Source organism: Tursiops truncatus, chromosome 17 (genome assembly GCF_011762595.2).
Source record: "Tursiops truncatus isolate mTurTru1 chromosome 17, mTurTru1.mat.Y, whole genome shotgun sequence".
Lineage (NCBI taxonomy): Eukaryota > Metazoa > Chordata > Mammalia > Artiodactyla > Delphinidae > Tursiops > Tursiops truncatus.
Window position 1 is genome coordinate 45,878,363 of NC_047050.1, and position 20,790 is coordinate 45,899,152.

Here is a 20,790-nt window from a genome sequence, read left to right on the forward strand (position 1 = left end):
ATATTTCTAATTGAACCTTTTTGGTCACTCTTGTCCTCATATTATCTTCCCTTACTTTTCTGAGCAGATTAAATACACTTATTTAAAATTCTGTGCTACATCCTGTATTAATTCCATTTCCTTTGAGGTCTCCATTATAGAGTCTGTTGTCTCTCTTTTTTGGTGTTGACCTTCTCCAACTGTTTGTATATTCTTATTTTTGTACTAATTTCTGTCACTGAAATTTCCTGTTACAACATCAGCTACATCTCTTTAAGAAGCCAGCTTGGAAGGCAAGGATGGAAACAACTATTGGCTTACTCTACTGGTACTGTTTTCAGGTAGCAAGCCTTCTTGGCATGACTTTTCTCTTTCTCTCAGGTGTCACTAGCCCCTGAGAGCACTGCCCTTCTCTCTGAGCCAAGGCCCTCTCTGTGCTGTTTCTACTCAACTATACTTCTGACACCAAATGTGTGGGGTTTTATCCCCCAAATCAACCAATTCTCCAACTCTCCAGACACCAACTGGGTGTCCTACTACTCAATTCAATTCTGACACTAACTGTCTGGGGTTAGCATAGACCCACAGGTTAAGGGCCCAGTCCCCCAAGACTGCCTCTCCCCCACTTCAGACACCAGTTGCAAGTCCCAGGCTGCCACCTGTACTTCTGACCAGCTGGCTATAAATCAGGGTTCTCATACCCCCTCCTCAGGTTCAGTAATATGCTAGAATGACTCACAGAACTCAGGAACACTTTACTTATGTATACCAGATTATTGTAAAAGATATTATAAATGAAACAAATGAACAGCCAGATAAAGAGGTACAAGAACTCCAAAAGAGTTCCAAGTGCAGGAGCTTCTGACAAGCTTCTGACTGTGGAGTTGGCGTGTGCCACCCTCCCAGCACATATATGCTTTCACCAACCTGGAAGCTCCCCCAAACGTTGTCACTTAGGGACTTTTATGGAGGTTTCATCATGAGGCATCATCAATTACTAACTCAATCTCCAGCCCCTCTCCCCTCCCCAGAGGTTAGAAGGTGGGGCTGAAAGTTCCAAGCTCCTAATCAAGGTTAGGTCTTCCTGGCAACCAGCCCCCATCTGAAGCTATCTAGGGGCCACCAGGAGCTGCCTTGTTAATAACAAATAGGTCTCCTCTGTGTCCTATCACTCATGAAATTCCAAGGAATTTGGGAGCTCTGTGTCATGAAGTGCGAGCAAATACCAAATGTTGTAACAAAAGATGCTGCTGTCACCCCTGTTAACTCAGGAAATGGCAAGAGTTTTAGGAACTCTATGCCAGGAACTGGGGACAAAGACCAAATATATATTTCTTTTTATATCACAATGTCCTACCCTCACAGACTGCTCCGTCGTTGCCATCTGGCCTCAGCTGGTGGAGGAATAGAATGACTGACCTACCTGGCTGCCCTTGGCCTCCCTGTGGCCATGACAGAGCCTCTGCTGGCTTCTCGTCTCCCACTTGGCACTCGCCCTCACGCTCCCTGGACTGCGTTTTATCTTTTCAATCAGATACTCTTTATCCATGAATTTCTCTCTGTAGTCCTCCTCTTGCTTGTTTTTTTTTTTTTTTGGCCATGCCACGTGGCTTGTGGGATCTCAGTTCCTTGACCAGCCCAGGGGTTGAACCCATGCCCTTGGCATTGTAAATGCAGAGTCCTAACCACTGGACTGCCAGGGAATTCCCTCCTCTTGCTTTTCAATTAGGCTATATTTAAACTTCATTCTATCATTGCTTGGCATTTCATGGAAGGAACACATGCTCAGTCCAATACCTTGAGGTGGAATTATGTCAAAAACGATATATAAACTTCAAACCAGTAACCCACTTCTAGGAATTTATCCTAAGGAAGTAATTAAGAATAAAGCTTTAACCCCAAGGAGTTTCGTCATAGTAACATTTGATATGAAAAAGTGAAAACAGATATCCAGTTAGAGGGGTTTAGTTAAATGTGACACATCCATACAATGACAGAGGAAGTATGTGAAAAATAATATGGCAGAGTATTTAAGGGTATAGAAAATGTCATTGATGTATTATTAAGTAGAAATTTCAGGTTACAAAATTATTTTAAAGTCTCATTTTTGTAAAAAAAAAAAACGACACATGTTCTTATAGAAAATGGTAGCTCTGCATGGTGGGATTTCGGCTTGACTTTTTTTTCTTGTTTTTGGCTGTCTTTTTTTCCACACTCTTGGAGATTGTTTTCAGTAACTGCTATGTGCAAGACTCTAGTCGCATCCTCTGCTTCCCTCCCCCAGGTGGGCTGGAAGATGGCATGTCCTCCAACAGTGTGCCCCGATCGACAGCCCCAAGTGGAATATCCAACCCAGAGAAGAAGATGAGCTGTGGGACCCAGTGCCCAAATCCCCAGGGCCTCAGCTCAGGCCCCCTGACCCAGAAACAGAATGGCCTCCGGACCACAGAGGTAGGTCGCAGCCACAGAACAGACTTGGGACCGGAGACAGGGGAAGAAGGTTGCTTCAGGGCAGAGCCAAGCTGAGACAGCACCCAGGGAAGGAGCAGTGACAGCTCACCTTGCCAAAGGAAATTCTCCACCTACCCGTGTGAAAATTGTTGCAAAGAAAATAGCAAGGCTCCCCCTTCCACCCCCTGCCTTGAGGGTTGCTGTGTTTTGTTGAATCAGCGGAAATGGGTCCTTGATATTAGCGCTCTAAAGGAAGTGTGTGTTTGTTTAAATACAGCTTTGTTCAAGGACCTCCTTTGCTGTCGCAGCTCTCAGCATCTTGATAGTGAGGTCTGTACTGGCTACGGGAACTAGTCTCAGGCCAGGCAGTCGGCCATCGCAGGGGCTGGCAGGGAAGAAGACCAGCGTGGTGGGAGACAAGCCTGGTGTTCTACCTCACACCCTCCAACCAGGTGGGCAGTGGGAGGGTCTGCAAGGGGGGTTCTTGTTGCAGAATGTGGTGACAGCATCACCCCACACTGTTGCTGTTGGAGATGAGGCAGGGCTGCGGAGTCCCTGGACCTACCTGGCATCCTGTCTGATTCTTTTCTCTCCTGCTGCCCCAACCGCTCCTTAGCAGACCAGCGCAGCCGTCTGCCATTCCTCCCTCATCTTCCCCATCCCCTCTAGCTCCCACCTTCAAAGTCCACTACTTACCCAATACTCCAAATCCATTTTTCCCCTCTCCCCTGTCAAAACTTACTGGTCCTGTCCCTCAGGCCAGCGCCGTCTGTTTTCTGAGGATCCAACTGGGTTATCTAACGATGGAATTCTTGCCCACATCAGTGAGTTCCCTTTCTAATCTTTGGTCAGAAAACCTGTTGCAAATCCAATTAAGTAAGTAGCTTTGCAGGAATCACTCAGTCTCCCAGTCTCAGGTTCTTTATCCACACAATGGAAATAGTACCAAGATGAGAGAATAGATGGGCCTGTTCTTTGTGAACTGAGAGGTGCTGTGAGAAAGGCAGTAAGGCACCCAGCACCACAGGCCAATTAAAGGAAACACTGATGGTGGCTCTTCAGACATGTAGAAGGTCATGGGTGGGGGGTAGATCTGAGGGCAGCAGTGGCCTTCCTGGCTTCCTGTATTGCCTGCTTTGTCTGTGTATAAGCTGGCCTTCTAGAGGCCCCAGCATCATCACCATCTCCCAAGGCAGTCTGGGCCCCACAGAACTATGCTCAGAAGCTTGGTCATTGCTCTAGGGCAGGCCCTGACTTTTGTACCCTAACCTCCTCCCCACACTGTGCCCTCACCTTTTGAGCCAAGATGTTCCATGAATGGGAGGAAGTGGCTTTGCCTGTCACATGCTTGCTTTCCAACCTCACTTCCGTCATCCATCACTTTCAAGTTGTGTTCTGCAATTTACAAAGTGCTTTTAGTTCTACTGGCTCATTGAATCCTCCCAAGAGCATGTAAAGTAAGCGTCATCCCACTTCAGAGACAAGGAAACTGAGATGCACTTGATTGATGACATGAATAGGTCATATAAGTGCTAGAGATGGGTGTTGGTAACTTTAAATTGAAACAGGTGACTATTAGAAAAGTGGAGCGTAGAGATCTTAAAGTACTTTTTTGTCAAAGAATAATGTATCAGTCAGCTAATGCCACAATAATGCTGCATGACAAAGCAAATCAACATTCAGTGGCTTAAAACAACCATCTTTTTCTCCTCACAATCAGCCACAATTTGAATGGCTAGGCCTGACTTCAGGCTCCAGGCTCCAGGTCTAGCTCAGTCTGTTCTGTGTATTTTATTCTGTGAATCAGGCTAAAAGAGCAGCAGCTCTCTGAGGTATATTATCATGGCTATGGCAGAAACCCAAGAGGGCAAACGCATTTCATGTCTCTGCTCACACCATACCATCTAACCTCCTATTGGCCAAACCCAACATCAGTAGGACAAGGCAGTGTACTCTGTCCCCCGTAGAGAGACAGCAAAGGATTAGGGGCAATAGTGCAATCTACCACATATAACATATATATAGAAAAATGTACAAGTCTGTCATAAGTGCAATGAATTTTAATAAGGTGACACACCCGTGTAACCATCTTCCATAGGGAGACACAGAACAGTATCACTACTCCAAAAATCCCCTGTGTGCCCCTCACCACGGTGACTGGCATATGCCAGTCACTGTCCACACCCCAACAATATAACCACTGTTCTGACATCTAGCATCATAGACCACTTTTGTTTATTTTTGACTTTTATAGATGGCATCATACAGTATTTGCTCTTTTGTGTCCGGCTTCTTTTGTTCAACATTATGCTAGTGAGAATCATCTATGTTGTTGTGAGTTGCAAAAATTTCCTCATTTTCATTGCTATGTATATTTCATTAAATGAATATACCACAATTTAACCCTTCTACTTGAAGGACATTTGGGTTGTTTCCAGTTTGGGGCTATTGTGAACAATATAGCTGTTAACTTTCTTGTACCCTTAGGTGGACATTCACTTCTCTGGGGTATATAGATATACCCAGGAGTAGAATTCCTGGCTCATAGGATGGGGATATATTTGACTTTAATAGATACTGACACAGTTTTCCAAAGTGGTTATACCACTTTACATGCTGACCGGCAGCAGATAAGTTCCAGTTACGGACCATAAGAACTTAAGGCCAGTAAGTCGTGCTTAGTCCTGTCTTTCTTAGGCCCGTGAGAGCAGCCTTCTAGGTGCCGCCTGGGGTGCTGAGCACTTCCTTGTGTTATCTCACTTGATCCTCACAGTGACTCTACAGTGTGATATTGTTGTCTCCAGTTCACAGACAAGAATGGAGACTCAGGCGGCTCAGGAAAGCTCTCCGCACACCACACAGGCGTGCACTCTGGGAGCTTGCGTGGTAGTTAAAATGGGGCCGTGTGGAGCCAGCCCGCCTCGGACTCCAGCCACAGTGAAAACTGTGTCGCAGGGGAGTGAGGACCACGCACCTCACCAACACAGCACCAGGGGGCAGATGCCACACACTGATAAGCTGGTCACAAAACCAAATGTGAGATTTTGTTGTCACGATTCAGTGAACAATGCTGTGTTGTAAGTATTTCCAAAATAAGATCAGGGAGCAGATAGCTTCAGTTTTAAGCATTCAGACAATTGCTGAAATGCATCAGGGGTCTTCCTGTCCTGAGACCTCACCAGCCACCAGGCATCCTGACTTCCTCAAAGGCAAAGGTTTCTATTTAAGGTGTCAGCTTACAAGACAAGTCAACCTCTGATTGAAGCTTCTGTCAGCAGAGCTATCTCGTACCAACACAGATCTCAGCTGCCTAGAATCTGCCTAAGGAAAATAATTTTCTTCCTATTCCGTCCAGGGCCTTTGACATACTGTCTCTTCCTAGCTTGTTTCATACTCCAGGCTAGAGGTTCCTGCGTTTTCTGTGCCTGGCTCAGGCAGTGTCTGGCTCACCTCTTCTGGTCCGCCTTTGCTCCCCCCAGGATGAACTATTCGCACCTCACCGCGTTCCCCTGGACGTTATCGGGCCACCGGCTGATGGTTCTTGGGCACTTTTTTAAAAGCTTTCCTTCTCCAGAAGAACCCGTTCATAAAGCATGCATCCTCATGCACGTGTCTACACAGTGTTCCCGTTCCGATTTTTTTTTTTTTTTTTTTTTTTTTTTTTTTTTTTTTTTGCTGTATGCGGGCCTCTCACCGTTGTGGCCTCTCTCGTTGCGGAGCACAGGCTCCGGATGCGCAGGCTCAGCGGCCATGGCTCACGGGCCCAGCCGGTCCGCGGCATGTGGGATCCTCCCGGACCGGGTCACAAACCCGTGTCCCCTGCATCGGCAGGCGGACTCTCAACCACTGCGCCACCAGGGAAGCCCCCGTTCAGATTTATAGACCAAGTTTGTCCAGTCACTGGGCATGGAAGATTTCCTCATCAGGTCCTATAAGCACTCTTCGGATTCCTTCATCTAATGTTCGTCCACTGAGTGCCATCTGGGTGCCAGGCACTGTTCTGACGCCAAGGATCCAAGAGGGGAACAGGCACACATGCCCTTTGCTCTGAAGCAGTTGCCAATTTCTTTTTTCTTTTTTGATGTTCTAGAAAGGCACGATTTAATAAAATAGAGTCCTTGGTCTCAAGGAGTTCACAGTCTAGTAGAAGAGACATAGCAGTGAATACACTATTATAACACAGTGTGGTAAGTGCTATTATACAGGGGGTCATGTGATGCTGAGGGAACCCCCAGGAGGGGCACCTCTTGTGTGCTCAGTACAGCGCCTGGCACTTAGCAGGGGAGCAACAAAAGCCTGTCAAGGGATTAAATGAATAAACCCAACCTGGATGTCAGAGAAAGCTTTCTGGGGGAAGAGAAGCCATATCTGAGAGCAGGAGAAGGAAGGGGGAGGGCTAGCCAGGTGAAAGTGGTGGACTAGGGTTGGGACGAAGGGGCACGTGATATAGCAGCGGAATGTGCCTTGAACTCTCCCAGGTTCTGGAACATGTGCCCAGCTCAGGATATTGTGCATAGTAGGTGCTCAGTGAAACCACGGGGACCCTGTAGGGTCTTCTATTCAGGCCTCTGTTGTGCCACTTCAGGAAGCAGCTTCTACCACTCCCTTGCACTGTGTGCACAGGGCAGTCACAGCCTGCAATGCAGGTGCTGCCTTTGGAGTTGAGCAATGTGGTGCTACTTCCTCGGAATCCAGATGTCTCTGTCTGTCCTTTTTGATGCTGTCTGTCATCTGCTTAGTGCTTAGTCTCCCTGTTTTCTGCAGTCTTCTCAGTACACACCCTTTGCTCCTGCAAAGCCAGCAGCTGCCCATTTTAATGGCGCTGAGCCTGGGGAGGCAGATAATACAGAATAAATGAAGACAGATTTGAAATGGTGCTGCGAAGGAAAGAGAAGGCCCCTGGAAGGGGAGAGCAACTACTCGATTTAACATAGATGTGGTCCACAGTTCAGAGCACTTTCCAAAGGGCCACGAGGGGCGGCTGGCTTTGCTGATGCCTGGGAGCAGCTGGGAGCAGCAGCGTTCGGAGCCCTTCTCCACTCTCTGTCTCATCAAACAAACCACATCTTCTTTCAATTCCCTCTGGCCCCTGTCTCATGCCCAGCGTTAATAGGTGCTAACTGGCAGAAAGATTGTGGCAAAAATGATGTCTCACAAATTGGAACTGTCTCAGTGGGGCGCTCTTTCTCTAGTAAACCTTGATTTGCTCCAGTCACTTGGGACCTTTCTGACTGTGCAGCATCTGATAAATCATCGACTGTCTCCTCCCCCGGCCTTCCCTGAGCTCAACAAACAAGCAAGGGGAAGCTCTGTAGCTGCTTGTTCTCTGCTGCTAATTAATTACTCAGGAACTCTGGGCTGCCTCCAGACATTTACTCTCCAACGTGAATGTGCCGTTTCTTCAGGCTTAGGACTCTTGTATTTCTCCTCCAGAGGTATAGCCTCAAGTATTCAGCTAAGGTAGAAAAGTGGATGGTGGATGTAGCTCGGGGCAGACGAAGCTCTGAGTCTGTGGCTGGCCTCCCAGTGAGCCTTCACGTCTTCAGAAGTTGCATCTCTTTTAGTTGCTTTATTATTCTTGGCAAAGTGGCCGGACCTTGCCAAAGAAATTAGCTGATGCCTGGACTGATTCTCAGCTAAGTAGCCTCATCCTTCTGCGCTTCCTGCCCACCCCTCCTCCGCCCCCCCTCCAGTGTCTGACTGTCAGCAAGGTTTGGTGCGGTCCAGGAAAGGTAGGTGAAGCCTCAGAGACGTGGATGTGACCAAAGAGGGAGGCCTAATCCAGAAAGGAGGATGGGACCAGCCCAGAATTTCTCCTGGTTGGTGGTAATACGAGATCCGTGAGGGGAGTTTGGAAAGTAAATATGAGTCTCTCCTAGAGAAACAAAAACATGACATTAAAAGGAGAGCGAAAAAGAGAAACCATTGAGGACAACCAGAGAGGGAAACCTCTTAGAAGGACACTTTGGTGCATATTCTAGTTTAAGCCTGGGAAAAGGAAGCAATGTAGCAGCATAGGGATGTGTGTGTGCGTGTGTGTGTGTGTGGGGGGGGGGGTGATTTCCACAATGCATCTATATATCAGCTGTTACCTTATGTAGACGAAGAATTGCAAAACTCAGTATTCACCTGAGGGTCTGCAGAAAAACCAATTCGATTAGAAGACTCTCAGGGCAGAGACCTTCTTCTTTGTATTCTTCCCTTGCCCCCTGAGCCTGCTTTAGGGGTATGTACCTAGTATGTACTCACTGATTGTTGCTTGAATGAGGTCGGCCTAGGACTTCATTAAGATTAGAAAAATTGGGACTTCCCTGGTGGTCCAGTGGTTAAGAATCCACCTGCGGGTTCGATCCCTGGTCAGGGAACTAAGATCCCACATGCCCCAGGGCAACTAAGCCCGCACGCCACAACTACTGAGCTCGCACCTCAACTAGAGTGCCTGAGTGCCACAAACTATTGAGCCCACGCACCCTGGAGCCCGGGCGCCACAACTAGAGAGAAGCCTGTGCGCTGCAGCGAAGAGTCCATGTGTCGCAGCGAAAGATCCTACAGGCCTCAACGAAGATTCCTGCGTGCCACAACTAAGACTGGACGCAGCCAAAAAAAAAGGATTAGAAAAATTTCCCACGGCTCCACTCCCCACTCACCCCCTTCCCACGTCCAGCCTCCCACCATCTTTAGTTCAACTCAGTACCTCTGTTGACATTGGCCTCAAGCAAATTGCTTTAGCCTGAGTGACTTCAGTTGCCTCCTCGGGAAAAGTGAACACAGCTACATTCCTGGCCATGTCTCAGGGATGGTGCAAGGAACAATCAATCACGAGCATGATTGAAATCCTAGGAAAGTTCTAGAATGTTTAGGCAGGGCAATGCAGATTGATGACTGTTCTGTTGGAGCCCAACTGCTCTTCTAAAGCAGGTTCTACTGCCCTCCTAGTGTTTGATCTATCTGAGGTTTAAGTTGGAAAGCAACAACTCCCTTTGGCATCCGATACCTGATAAATAAAAACCCCTAGACTGAGTTAGCCTGAATTAGTACAAGTGGCTGCGGTCTGCACAGGATTTGCTTGAGGTATGGGGAGTTCTTGAGAGTTTTGCCTGAGACATAGTCTGATCCCTGCCTCTGGGGGCTAGCATCCTGGCCCTTGGTGGAGTTGCTAAGATCAAATGTTTCCTGAATGACCTCTCATTAATGCCAATAAAGCAGCAGCAAATAAATTCATGGAATTTGGGAACAGCTCGAAGTCTGTTATTGTGTGTCTCCTTTTAATGGGACTTGACTGAAAAGAAGAAAAATGTCTTGAGTTGCAGCTGACAAGGCTCAGGCTTTAATGTTTTAGGAAGGCAGAGAGGAAGGAACTCACATTGTCAGAGTGTCTGCTGTGAGCCAGACACCCTATATAGATGGCATCCTCTTTAACCCTCACAGCTCTGAGTGGTAAGTAGCATCATTCCCCAGCTGGGACAGCCGGCTCAGGAAGGTTAAGTATTTGGCCAGCGTGGCAGAGGGAGTAGTGACTTGGCTGTGCTGGAGTTCAAACCCAGGTCTGTCTGCCTCTAAACCTCATGATCTTCCTTCTCATTTCCTGAAGCAAAATGGTGGAGAATGTAGTGTGAGCACTGGCAGTTGTGTGAGGCTGGGTGTGAGGCCCACAGCCCACGTCCAGCCTCCCACCATCTTTAGTTCAACTCACCACCTCTGTTGACATTGGCCTCAAGCAAATTGCTTTAGTCTGAGTGACTTCAGTTGCCTCCTCGGGAAAAGTGAACACAACTACATTCCTGGCCGTGTCTCAGGGATGGTGCAAGGAACAATCAATCACGAGCATGATTGAAATCCTAGGAAAGTTCTAGAATGTTTAGGCAGGGCAATGCAGACAGGTTCTGTTCCCCAGGATTTTTTTCTCTTTCTTTCTGAAGAAGAATCTTCACACACATGTTTTTCATCAGATTATTTGTCAGAGATCTATTATGTGATGAGCACTAAGTTAGTTGCTGAGAACACTGTGGTGAACGCAACAGACTGGGTCCCTCCCTCCTTGAAGTTTTAATCTGATGAAGATGTAGAAATAAGCAAGTAAACAAGCAAATAAATATATAATCCAAAGTCTGGTTAAAGGCCAAGAAGAAAGTACAGAATACTGGGAGAGAGAATAAGGCGGCCCCATACTGTGTCTGCTTAGAAAATCCCTGCAACGCTCCCTAGGAAATGACCGGCCGTGATTACCTCTGGTGAAAACACAGCGTGGCCAGAGCATGGGAACAAGTGTTACTTCTCACTGTGCTTTTTCTCTACTCTTTGGATTTCTTTTACCATAATTATGTATCATTTCTATAATTAAAAAATACTAGTTATGCAGAAAATTGGTGTCTGATAAATCATGAACTCAGTAAGCCTTCTTTCTTCATTGTCTAAAAGGAACTGTGAAAAGGTTGGTGCAGCCCTGTGTTAGGTATATTTGTGCAGTCAAATGAAAGCAGAGAACATCGCTCTTTCCATTTGGGAGAAAATGAGAAAAGGTGAGCTGACTTAGCTGCCCTCTTGGGTCTGGCCCTCCTTCCACGAGAATGAGCTGGGTCGTTGACTTCTAAACCCCAAGAGAAACACGTCCATCTGCCAGGAAGTTATCACAGTCAATCTGGTTACCTTTGAGAAATGGCAGCTAATAAATGACTTTTAATTAAAGAGGCAGTATCAAGAGGACTAAAATCTATGATTCTAAACCTGCGGAAGTTAAAATGAGGCAAGGGAAGAATAGAAAAGCTGTAAAACCAGGTGAGAAACAAGAGTGTGGCGCATTAACAAAAATCAATGGTGATAAAACAAGAATTTTAGAAGTGACATTAGCAGACAGCTGCAAAAAGAAAAGGTACCAAATAGGCTTCTCTCAGCATTGAGTTGGGAAGTATAAGATTTTTTTTAAGCCAGTAATTGCAATAGGGACACGTTTTCTTTTCCTGTCATTGAATAAAGAGGGTTGGCTGTTAAATTAAAAGGTTTGGCTGGCTAAAAACCACATCAGAGGGGAAAATATCTATGTCATACAAAATGTCGTAGTCCCAGAGGTACAAATGGTGTAATTGTTCCGCGTATCTATATAGCTCTTTTCTCAGAGGAGGGCAAAGCAACTTCTCTCTTGGAACTTCTAGAGAAACTCTCTGGCATCGTGGTTCTCTTTCTCATTCATCTTTGTCCCTCTCATTTGGGCTTCAAATCTGAGATTTCCAAGCTGTGACTAGATTTCAGCAACTACCAACCTCCTAGATAATCATACTGCTTTAAAAAGGGTGGGCGCCTCTCTGAGGTCTCAGACTCGGAAGTTTCTCTTCTATAAAACACTTTCAAGTCAGTGCATTGTTGTTCTGATTGTTTAATTTGCCAAATAAGTACAGTGTAATTATTTGAAAGTGGATTTGTTTATGGCTTGGAACCTTCTGTGCCCATCATTAGAATACAGAACTCCAGTTTGTTCTTTATCCAAATGTGGATCTTGTAGAGTTATTACTATTATTGGTATTTAGAAGTAGTCGTAGCAATAGTCATGGTTTCAGTAGAACAAGCAAGTTTTTGATTTAAATTTGGTATGTTTGACTGACGTTATTTTGCGAACAGAATTAATGTCAAAAGCTATATAATTGGGGCAACTAACTGTCCTGGTTTGCAGGGGCCTGAGGTGGTTCCTGGAATGTGGGACTTCCCGTTTGAAAACGGGACAGTCTTGGGCAAGCCAGAAGAAGTTGATCACCCTGTTAATGCTAAGTGACATGCTTAATTCTCTCCCCCCCGCAAAAACAAACAAACAAAAAACCCACTAAGAAGTAGGCATTATCCCCGCTTTTGGATAAGGAAACTGAGATTCAGAGGTTAAAGCAATGTCTCATGCAGCTAACTAATGGCAAAGCCTCGTGCCAAATCCGGGTCTGCCTGGCCCCGAAGCTTGTCCTCTGAACATCTCCATTGTCAGGCTTTTGCTACACAGATTTAAGAGATTGCCCCACTATACTTGAGATGCAAACCATACATATTCTGTGGCTGTTCTGGGAATGACTATTTTGTAGCCTCTGATTCTTAAACAGGCTGAAAAATTAAGAATCATCCAACTATTGAATGTTTGCTTGAATTCTTAAGCTTATGAAGGCAGACTGAACCTTAGAGCAGAGCACTTTCTGTGTAGAATCTTTAATAACTTTTTGTGAAATCTTGCCAATAACTCTAAAGAAAAGCAGTTATGCAGTTCAGAAAGTTTACATTTCCATTCTGGAAAGCTCTCTTACTGCCCACTGGTTTGAGGGGAATGCTGCCCTCAACTTGGCTCATTTCAAATAAGGCCTCTGTGTCTCTATTCCATGTCCCAATCCTCAAAGCTTTTATGCAATAACGCCCGAAATGGAAATCAGGTGGAATTAGCCTCATAATTGCCACCGTTTTCTTTCAGAAACAAAATTGGTTGTGGGACTTTGTGAGTTCTCTGCTTTTAGGAGGAAATAAACCCATAAAAGTCACTGCTAGGCCCTAGTGCCGGTTCAGGCCTGGAGGAGCTGAGCGTTAAGACTAAGTCCTTAGACAGCATTGACTTCTGATTTTTTTTTTTTTTTTCAGTACGCGGGCCTCTCACTGTTGTGGCCTCTCCCGTTGCGGAGCACAGGCTCCGGACGCGCAGGGTCAGCGGCCATGGCTTACAGGCCCAGCCGCTCCGCGGCATGTGGGATCTTCCCAGACCAGGGCACGAACCCATGTCCCCTGCATCGGCAGGCGGACTCTCAACCACTGCGCCACCAGGGAAGCCCTGGTTTTGTTTTTAGTGGCTTCACTACCTTCCATCTGGTCATCTTTAATATTTAATATTTTGTCCCTTTTTCTAGCCAATCAGCTATATTAAGTCAAATACTAGAAACTGTATTTCCCTAAATCTTTTTGCACCTAGAAAAGGGCTTCTGCCTCTAATGTAATGATACAGATAATAACTAATGTCCTTTGATATGCAAAGCCAACTTTATACCTAATTGTGCATCATGGGCTGCTCAGGACTATATGTCATTTTCTAAAATGGACTTAAAACAAATGGGGTAAGTATGTGTTGTAGGGTGATAAGTGGAGGAAAATATGGAATTAAATTTTAGAGAAACTGGAATTAAAGAAATATCGCTGTTTCTGCTGTTCAGTAGAAAAGACTTTATAGAGGAGGTGGGCTTTCGGAAGCAATGGAATGTAAAATTTTTGAGAGATTTGGTGTTCCAGACACGGTATGTGGACTGGGAAACAGGATAGTTTAAAACAATAGGCCTTGTGTGTTTTCGCTGGAAGGCAGAGGCAGCTTTACCATGAAGCTAATGACGCTCAAGCCTCAGAGCTCCATTTAATTTTACATTTGAAATCTGACCTTCTCTTAAAAAGAGTCCCTAGGGCTTCCCTGGTGGCGCAGCAGTTGGGGGTCCACCTGCTGATGCAGGGGACGCGGGTTCATGCCCCGGTCAGGGAAGATCCCGCATGCTGCGGAGCGGCTGGGCCCATGAGCCATGGCCGCCGAGCCTGCGCGTCCGGAGCCTGTGCTCTGCAACGGGAGAGGCCACAACAGTGAGAGGCCCGTGTACCGCAAAAAAAAAAAAAAAAGAAAAAAGGAAATGCATGATGTTTATTCGTTCATTCACCCATTTATTCAACCAAAGTTAAATGGAGGGCCTCTTGGGTCTCAGACTGTGCTAGGCACTGGGAACTTGAAGAGGAAAGCAATGAAATCCTATCTCATGAAATCAATGGATAAGGCTAAAGTTGCATATAGTCAAAATGATCCTTAAACATCCCTCAAATGACCCATAGAGTATTATCTTAGGTCAGGGTCCCTGGAAGCAGAGCCTGAGATGAGGATTCTTGTGCAAGTAAGTGAGTGAAAGCATAGTCTCAGGTGAAAGAAACCCTTAAGGTAGTGGGAAACAGGGTAGGGCAGAGTTCAGCAAATATGTGAGCTCAACTGAACAGCTGTAGTGTAGCCTCAGCCTGATCCCAAAGGGAACTCCAGAGCACGAATGGCATCATAGATTTATACCCCCTTGAGGCCAAAGGACCCGCTTTTATATTCCCAATAGTCAGGCATTGGCTTTAGGCTGTCTCTGGAAATTAGGGTATAACCTCTTTGGTATTTCTGGATGAGGTGACTCTGATCAGATGAGGGCAAGTCTCAAAAGAAGGGTGCAGCTCTGAGGGATTAGCGGCCAACACAAAGCAGCTGAGGGTTGGATGCACCAGCCAAGTAAACGGAATCTCAAAGGGGCATCAGCAGTGGCTACTACACAGGATACATGTGCCCTGTTAAAAACCTGCATATCATTTGCTAATAAATACAACAGCGCAATTTATTTTTCTCCAGTGGTGTGATAGACCACCATTTCTTGGGATGCACTGCAGATGAAGTATGGATACTTGGCTTATGTGCAGGGACCATGTTGTATGAAAAATCTGCATCTATCAGCACTAGACTCATATCCAGAATGGGGAGATGCTCACACTGTGGGAGATGCTCCCACAGATCTGAGACTGACTGCTTTCCAGGAAGCTGACTATGAGATGTCATTATATGAGATGTTCTTTGGGAAGTGCCCTGTCAACACTGCGGGAGGGAGGGCCGGAAGCAGGAGCGGGCAGAGGGAGAAGTGGAGCCACAATGCAGGACTGCCCACAGCCGTGGCTGACCCCACCCCACGGGAAGCTCTGAAGCTAAATGGCAGGTCAGAGCTGTCCTGCTTTGGGTCAGATGGCCAGGCGTTTATACCCCTGCACTGGGCCACCTAGGAAGGGAAGGCCCTGGGTGAGGGGTTTTTCTGCAGCTGAGGCTGCCCTGAAGGGACAGCTGGAGGCTATTTGCCTGCTGCACTCCCTGCAGCTGGGCAGAGGGCCTTCCTGGAGTGGGGTTGGGGGCACACATCTCTGTCCATCCCCGACGGAGACAACTCGTGAGGCCAGTCTCGGGCTCACTCCGAGCACATATCGCTGAATGGAACGGGCACAGGATGACCCCCCAGTGGTCCAGCCGTCTTCTCTTGAGGGGGAATGGGAGGATTGTGCACAAATGCTTGAAGAACCTGCAATTTAGTCAATGCTTTAGTATTTAATATAGATTCTGGACTCTCCTCACTTATAAGTGGATAATCTACAGATTTAGAGAACAAACTAGCGGTTACCAGTGGGGAGAGGTAAGGAGGGAGGGGCACTATAAGGTTGGCGGAAAAAAGGGTTATTATGGGATTACATGAAATCATGTACGTGAAACTTCTGAAAATTGCAAGGCACCATGGAATTTAAAGAATCTTTCATTCAATAAAAAAATTGAAATAAGAAATGGATAATATATCCTACTTTTTACTTATTATACTTGTCAAGTCTTTTTTTCCCCTCATTTTTAGTTAATGACAGGCATTGTGCTAAGTACCTTACATTCATTACCTTAGGTAATCCTTATAATAACATGATGCGTTAGGTACTATTATTATCCTCCATCTTATGGATGAGGAAACTCATCTAAGGGTTAGAGAGGTTAGAAAAAACTTGCCCACGGTGAAATTATATAGTCAGTGTTCAAACCAAAGTCTGTCTGACTCCAAAGCTCAAACCCTTAGCTGCTCTACCAAAGCCAGCTGTGAAACCTCTCACATTGCCCTTTTTTTAATAGATTTTTATTGGAGTATAATTGCTTCACAATACTGTGTTAGTTTCTGTTGCACAACAAAGCGAACCAACCGTATGCGTACACATGTCCCCATATCCCCTCCCTCTTGAGCCTCCCTCCCACCCTCCCTCTCCCACTCCTCTAGGTGGTCACAAAGCACCGAGCTGATCTCCCTGTGCTATGCTGCTACTTCCCACTAGCTAGCTATTTTACATTCCATAGTGTATATATGTCGATGCTACTCTCACTTCACCCCAGCTTCGCCCTCCCACCCCATGTCCTCAAGTCCATTTTCTATGTCTACCTCTTTATTCCTGATAAAGAAGATGTGGCACATATATACAATAGAATATTACTCAGCCATAAAAAGAAACGAAATTGAGTTATTTGTAGTGAGGTGGGTGGACCTAGAGTCTGTCATACAGAGTTAAGTACATCAGAAAGAGAAAAACAAATACCGTATGCTGACTCACATATATGGAATCACATTGCCCTTTGATGGACCTTTGCCAATTCATTCATCCATTCATTCAACGGTGCTTTACCGAGCATTTCTATGCCAAGCTCTGCTCTAGGTTGGTATTAGAGATTCAACAGAGCAGCCTATGAAAAGGAGTATATGTGCATGTGTCCTCGTGGGTCGTTCTTCCTGCATCTGTGTGTGTGTGTGTGTGTGTGTGTGTGTGTGTGTGTGTGTAACAACTTCAAGAAATTAATGCAAATGTAAGGACCTTTGGATATTTCCTAGTAACTGAATTCACTGTGTTTAAACTTTTTAACAGGCTAAAAGAGACACTAAGCGGACGTCTGGAAAAGAAGTCACCATTAACGTCGCAGACAGCATCCGACAGGTGGACAGAAGTCGAAGAATCACAAAGAACTGCGTCAACTAGCAGAGTGTTCAGCCAGTTGAAGGGCAGAGGGACTTCTTTGGTGCCCTTCACATCCTGGACCCCATCACGGAACCTTGAAGACGTGGGTAGCCCTTGCTGTGTGGGAACGCTGCTGAGTGCCTTGGGAGACTGTCTTAGCCTGTTGGGACGTTCTCAGCCTCTATTTATCACGTAAATGTATTGGCAGAGTACTCCCATAGGGTAATACACTGCAAATGTATGTTCAGTTTGCCCCTTGCAACTGCTGCAGTGTGGTCTGATGGAAAAGTGGCGAGCAAAAGCACGGGCCAGTTTAGGAAACAGAAAAGTAGAAGGGGTAGGTTCCTGGCTGAAAGAGGCACAGTCGGTTCTGAGCTCTCCTGGCCATGGTCGTGCGCACTGTTTCAGGCAAGCTTATTCTTTCATTCTTCCTTTTTGAAATACCACCATCTTAAAGCTTACCGTGTTCACTTAAACGTTGGCTTTCACCCAACTCTAAACCCACGTGTATGAGGAATCAAGAAACAGGAAAACTCTCTGTTACCCTTGTTTCCTTAGCTCAGGATGAGGTGGATTCAGATCCAATTTTACACAAACTAACCCCACCAACACCCATGGTATGTCCCCAGGGAGGGCCTCTGTGATACAGTCACACCCATTTCTCTCTCATCTGCTTTCAGCATCCCTCCGGGCCAGGGTCCACGTCAGCCTCTGAACCATAGTATCACGGTAGTGGTCACCTCGGAGCCCTCAGGGTTCAGCAGACATTGCATTTTTCCAGCTTTCCACTTCCCTTTGCTTGTGTTCTTGAGTGTTTTTTCTCTCCAATAAGGCCATTTGCAGTTGTTAATCAAAGACCGGGCTCACAAGAGGGAGAAAATCTGGAACATGTTGGCTTCCCTTTGGCCTCTCTGCACAGCCCGGGACTGTGTCATTTGGTATCTGCAAAGGAATTGCTTTAAAATGTCAGTAACTAGTTGGTATGCGTTCACATGGACATTAGATCCACATGCACTGTGTTAGAAATCTGTAGCTGAGGCAGTAAAAAAAACAAAATTGGTAGGAATAAAATTTTCTAGCATTTCTTTAAACATGTTAAGGTGGAAGTATTTTCCTCCGAAGTAATGGAGCGTGATTTTTAAAGGACTGTCAACAAGCCTGGAATTAGGAAAGGTAGGACTAAAGTTGTACCGAATGATACCAATAAACTCCATGTTTAGCAGAAATAGGTAGTCTGATGGTGTGTATTTATCTGTCACAGTCCGGAGAAGGTTAAAAATTCAGATACTTGGCCTCTTTACCTGCCAACTCTGTTATTCCTCAAACACAAGTGGGCAATGTCCGTCCCTTCCTTCCTTCCTTCCTTCCTTCCTTCCTTCCTTCCTTCCTTCCTTCCTTCCTTCCATGGATTGTATATTTATTCAGTAAACATTAAATGCCAACCCTGTGTCAGGCACCGTGCAGATGCTGAGAGATCTGGAGTCTGGCCAGTCACGGTTGTATATCCTGAATTTGACAGTGAACTTAATAACTAGGGGCCTGGCTTAGACGCTGGGGTATAGTGTATGGTGTGAATTGCTCTGCAGTGTAATCTTAATTTTATAGCCAGCATAGGTTTCTGTCCTAAACTCCAGATATGGGCATTCTCCTAATCACTGTCCAGGCCTTTACTGTGCACAAAACTACACTGTCCCAAACCTTTGTCATTTTGTGATTCTTTGAGAAAGGGCTTTTAGGGAACTTCATGTTCCGAAACTTTTAAATATAATAATAAAGCAAAACCTGTGACTTCCATGACCCCTCTGGTATGATTCAGCAGCAGCCACCCACTGCCAAAGTTTGGCATTGATCCTGCAAGTTCAAGGGCTTGCTGTCCCAGGGCACCTGCACTGTGTTTTTGTGCAGTGTTTCTTCACCCGTCACTAGCTAACCTCGTTCCTCTTTGCAACTTTGTTTTTGCATCACTTAACTGCAGCTCCTTGTTTGGAATTTATCAACTTGAGAGGGTGTCTCTGTCTTATATAGAAACAGTTTCTCACTTCTGGAGGAGAGGAGAATGAAGGGCATATATGATCTTCCCCTCTCCAGAACAATCTGGATTTCACCAAGACCAGAAGTTAAACCATGTTACTGGAAATTCATCTGGCAACTTCTTCATGTGTGTATGATACAGGAACCGATTCTTACCGTCCTATTAGCGTAACACTTTCTATTGCAAAGTTTGTGTCAGTAAAGTCATCCATTTCAAACACATGGACAGTTACAGAGAATCTTTACTGGAATGTTAAATTTGTGTGTAGAGCTGGTTAGATTTTTTGTTTCTTTCAAACAAAGGGCTTTTAAGTTAAGTGATACTTGTGAATCCTCCAAAAAGCCTTGTGAAATAGGTAAGGGGAACACAATTAGCCCCCATTTACAGTTTAAAAAGTATTTATGGTCCACGGATCCAGAAAGGGCGGAGCAGGGATTCAAGTGAGGGAAGTTTGCTGGCACATCCAGTGCTTTTTCTACTGTATAATGAGGCCTTTCCCAGCAGGAAGGTCTGGTGTGGCTGGGAGATTCATTTGGAGGGGAATTGCCACGGAGGTGAGATTAAGCTGGGCACAAATCTAAGAGGGTGACAACAGTGACAAGAGAGGGCTGGTGAGCTCCTGGGGCATTTGGGTTTGGCCAGGCTCCCTTCTCCCTCCAGAGAGGGTGACCCTGACCTAGTGTGAGAGGCATCTTCGGTGAAGGTCAGAAAGAGGAGAGACTTTAGGATTCAGAGGAGATTGAAATTGCCCCCCTCAGAAGAGCTGCTAAGAGACGGAAGCCAGGGCAGCCACTTCTGCCAACACCCGAGCCCTCTCTGGGTGCCCAGGTGAAGGGCTGGACCTCCTCATCCTTTCCCGGCTGTCACCACCACCCCAGTGATCCCACCTGACCCCCACCTCCCAGGCCACCTGAACACGCTGCTGCTTCCACTCCCTGTCTAAGCCCTGCTGTTTACGACCCTCACCAGCCCTGCTCACTGGCTGCCCCACATGCCACAGAAATGTATCCCATCCTTATTTGCTCCCCTAAGTAGGGTTCACAAAACTGTCAGCTCTGCTGAACCAGATGGCAGGCGTGCTTTGTTTGGCTGTTATGGTGTTAAAGCTTGAGAATGTCACAGAAAAGTCAGCTCTGGCAGAGACGCCTGGTTTAGAACTCCAGTATCCATTCTCCTCTTCCTCCTGCCCATTTAGAATAAAGATTATACTTTCTAGCTTCCTTTAAAGTTAGGAGTAGCTACATTATTAAGTTCTGGCCAATGAAATGAGTGATGCTTGGAAGATTCCAGGAAGTCTCCTTATAAAAGAATGATCAGGCCCTTTCTTCCCCTTTTTCCCTCCTGCTTCCTGGAATGAGGAGGTAATGGCTGGAGTCACAGCAGTCCCCAGGATCATGAGGTAACCTTGGAAATGGAAGACATGCCACGCTGAGCAACAAGTTAGAAGAAGCCCGGATCCCTGATTCCACTGAGTCTCCATGAGCCCAGGACCATACACCCCAGACCTCTTTTTGTGAGAGAGAAATATACTTCTACCTCATTTAAGCTGCTTTTTCAGGTCATTACTCACAGCCAAACCTAATTCGAATTAATATACAAACTTTATCTTCTTTTGAAAACTTGGAAGATCTTTCATCCTTGGGCCCTTGTCGTCACTCGCATACAGTAAGCCAGAGCTGATAAGGTTGTGTTAGCTGAAGTTGGGGGTCTCCAGCTCATGAGGGCCCCCACCACTCACTGTGGCCGGCACACGGCAGCCTTCCCATTTGTTACCTGCTGGAGCCCTGAGACATTTG

General features: G+C 46.0%; 1 protein-coding gene across 1 annotated transcript in view; it reads left to right on the forward strand.

Annotated features, from left to right (window-relative positions):
- BAALC (BAALC binder of MAP3K1 and KLF4) overlaps positions 1-18,756 on the forward strand; it is an 88,976-nt gene extending 70,220 nt beyond the window's left edge. The window contains exons 2-3 of the mRNA XM_033842969.2: positions 2,264-2,430; positions 16,873-18,756. Of these exons, the coding sequence (XP_033698860.1) occupies positions 2,264-2,430; positions 16,873-16,983 (278 nt within the window). The 3' untranslated portion in view covers positions 16,984-18,756. The remainder of the gene's footprint in view (positions 1-2,263; positions 2,431-16,872) is intronic.
- The last annotated feature ends 2,034 nt before the right edge of the window (positions 18,757-20,790 follow it).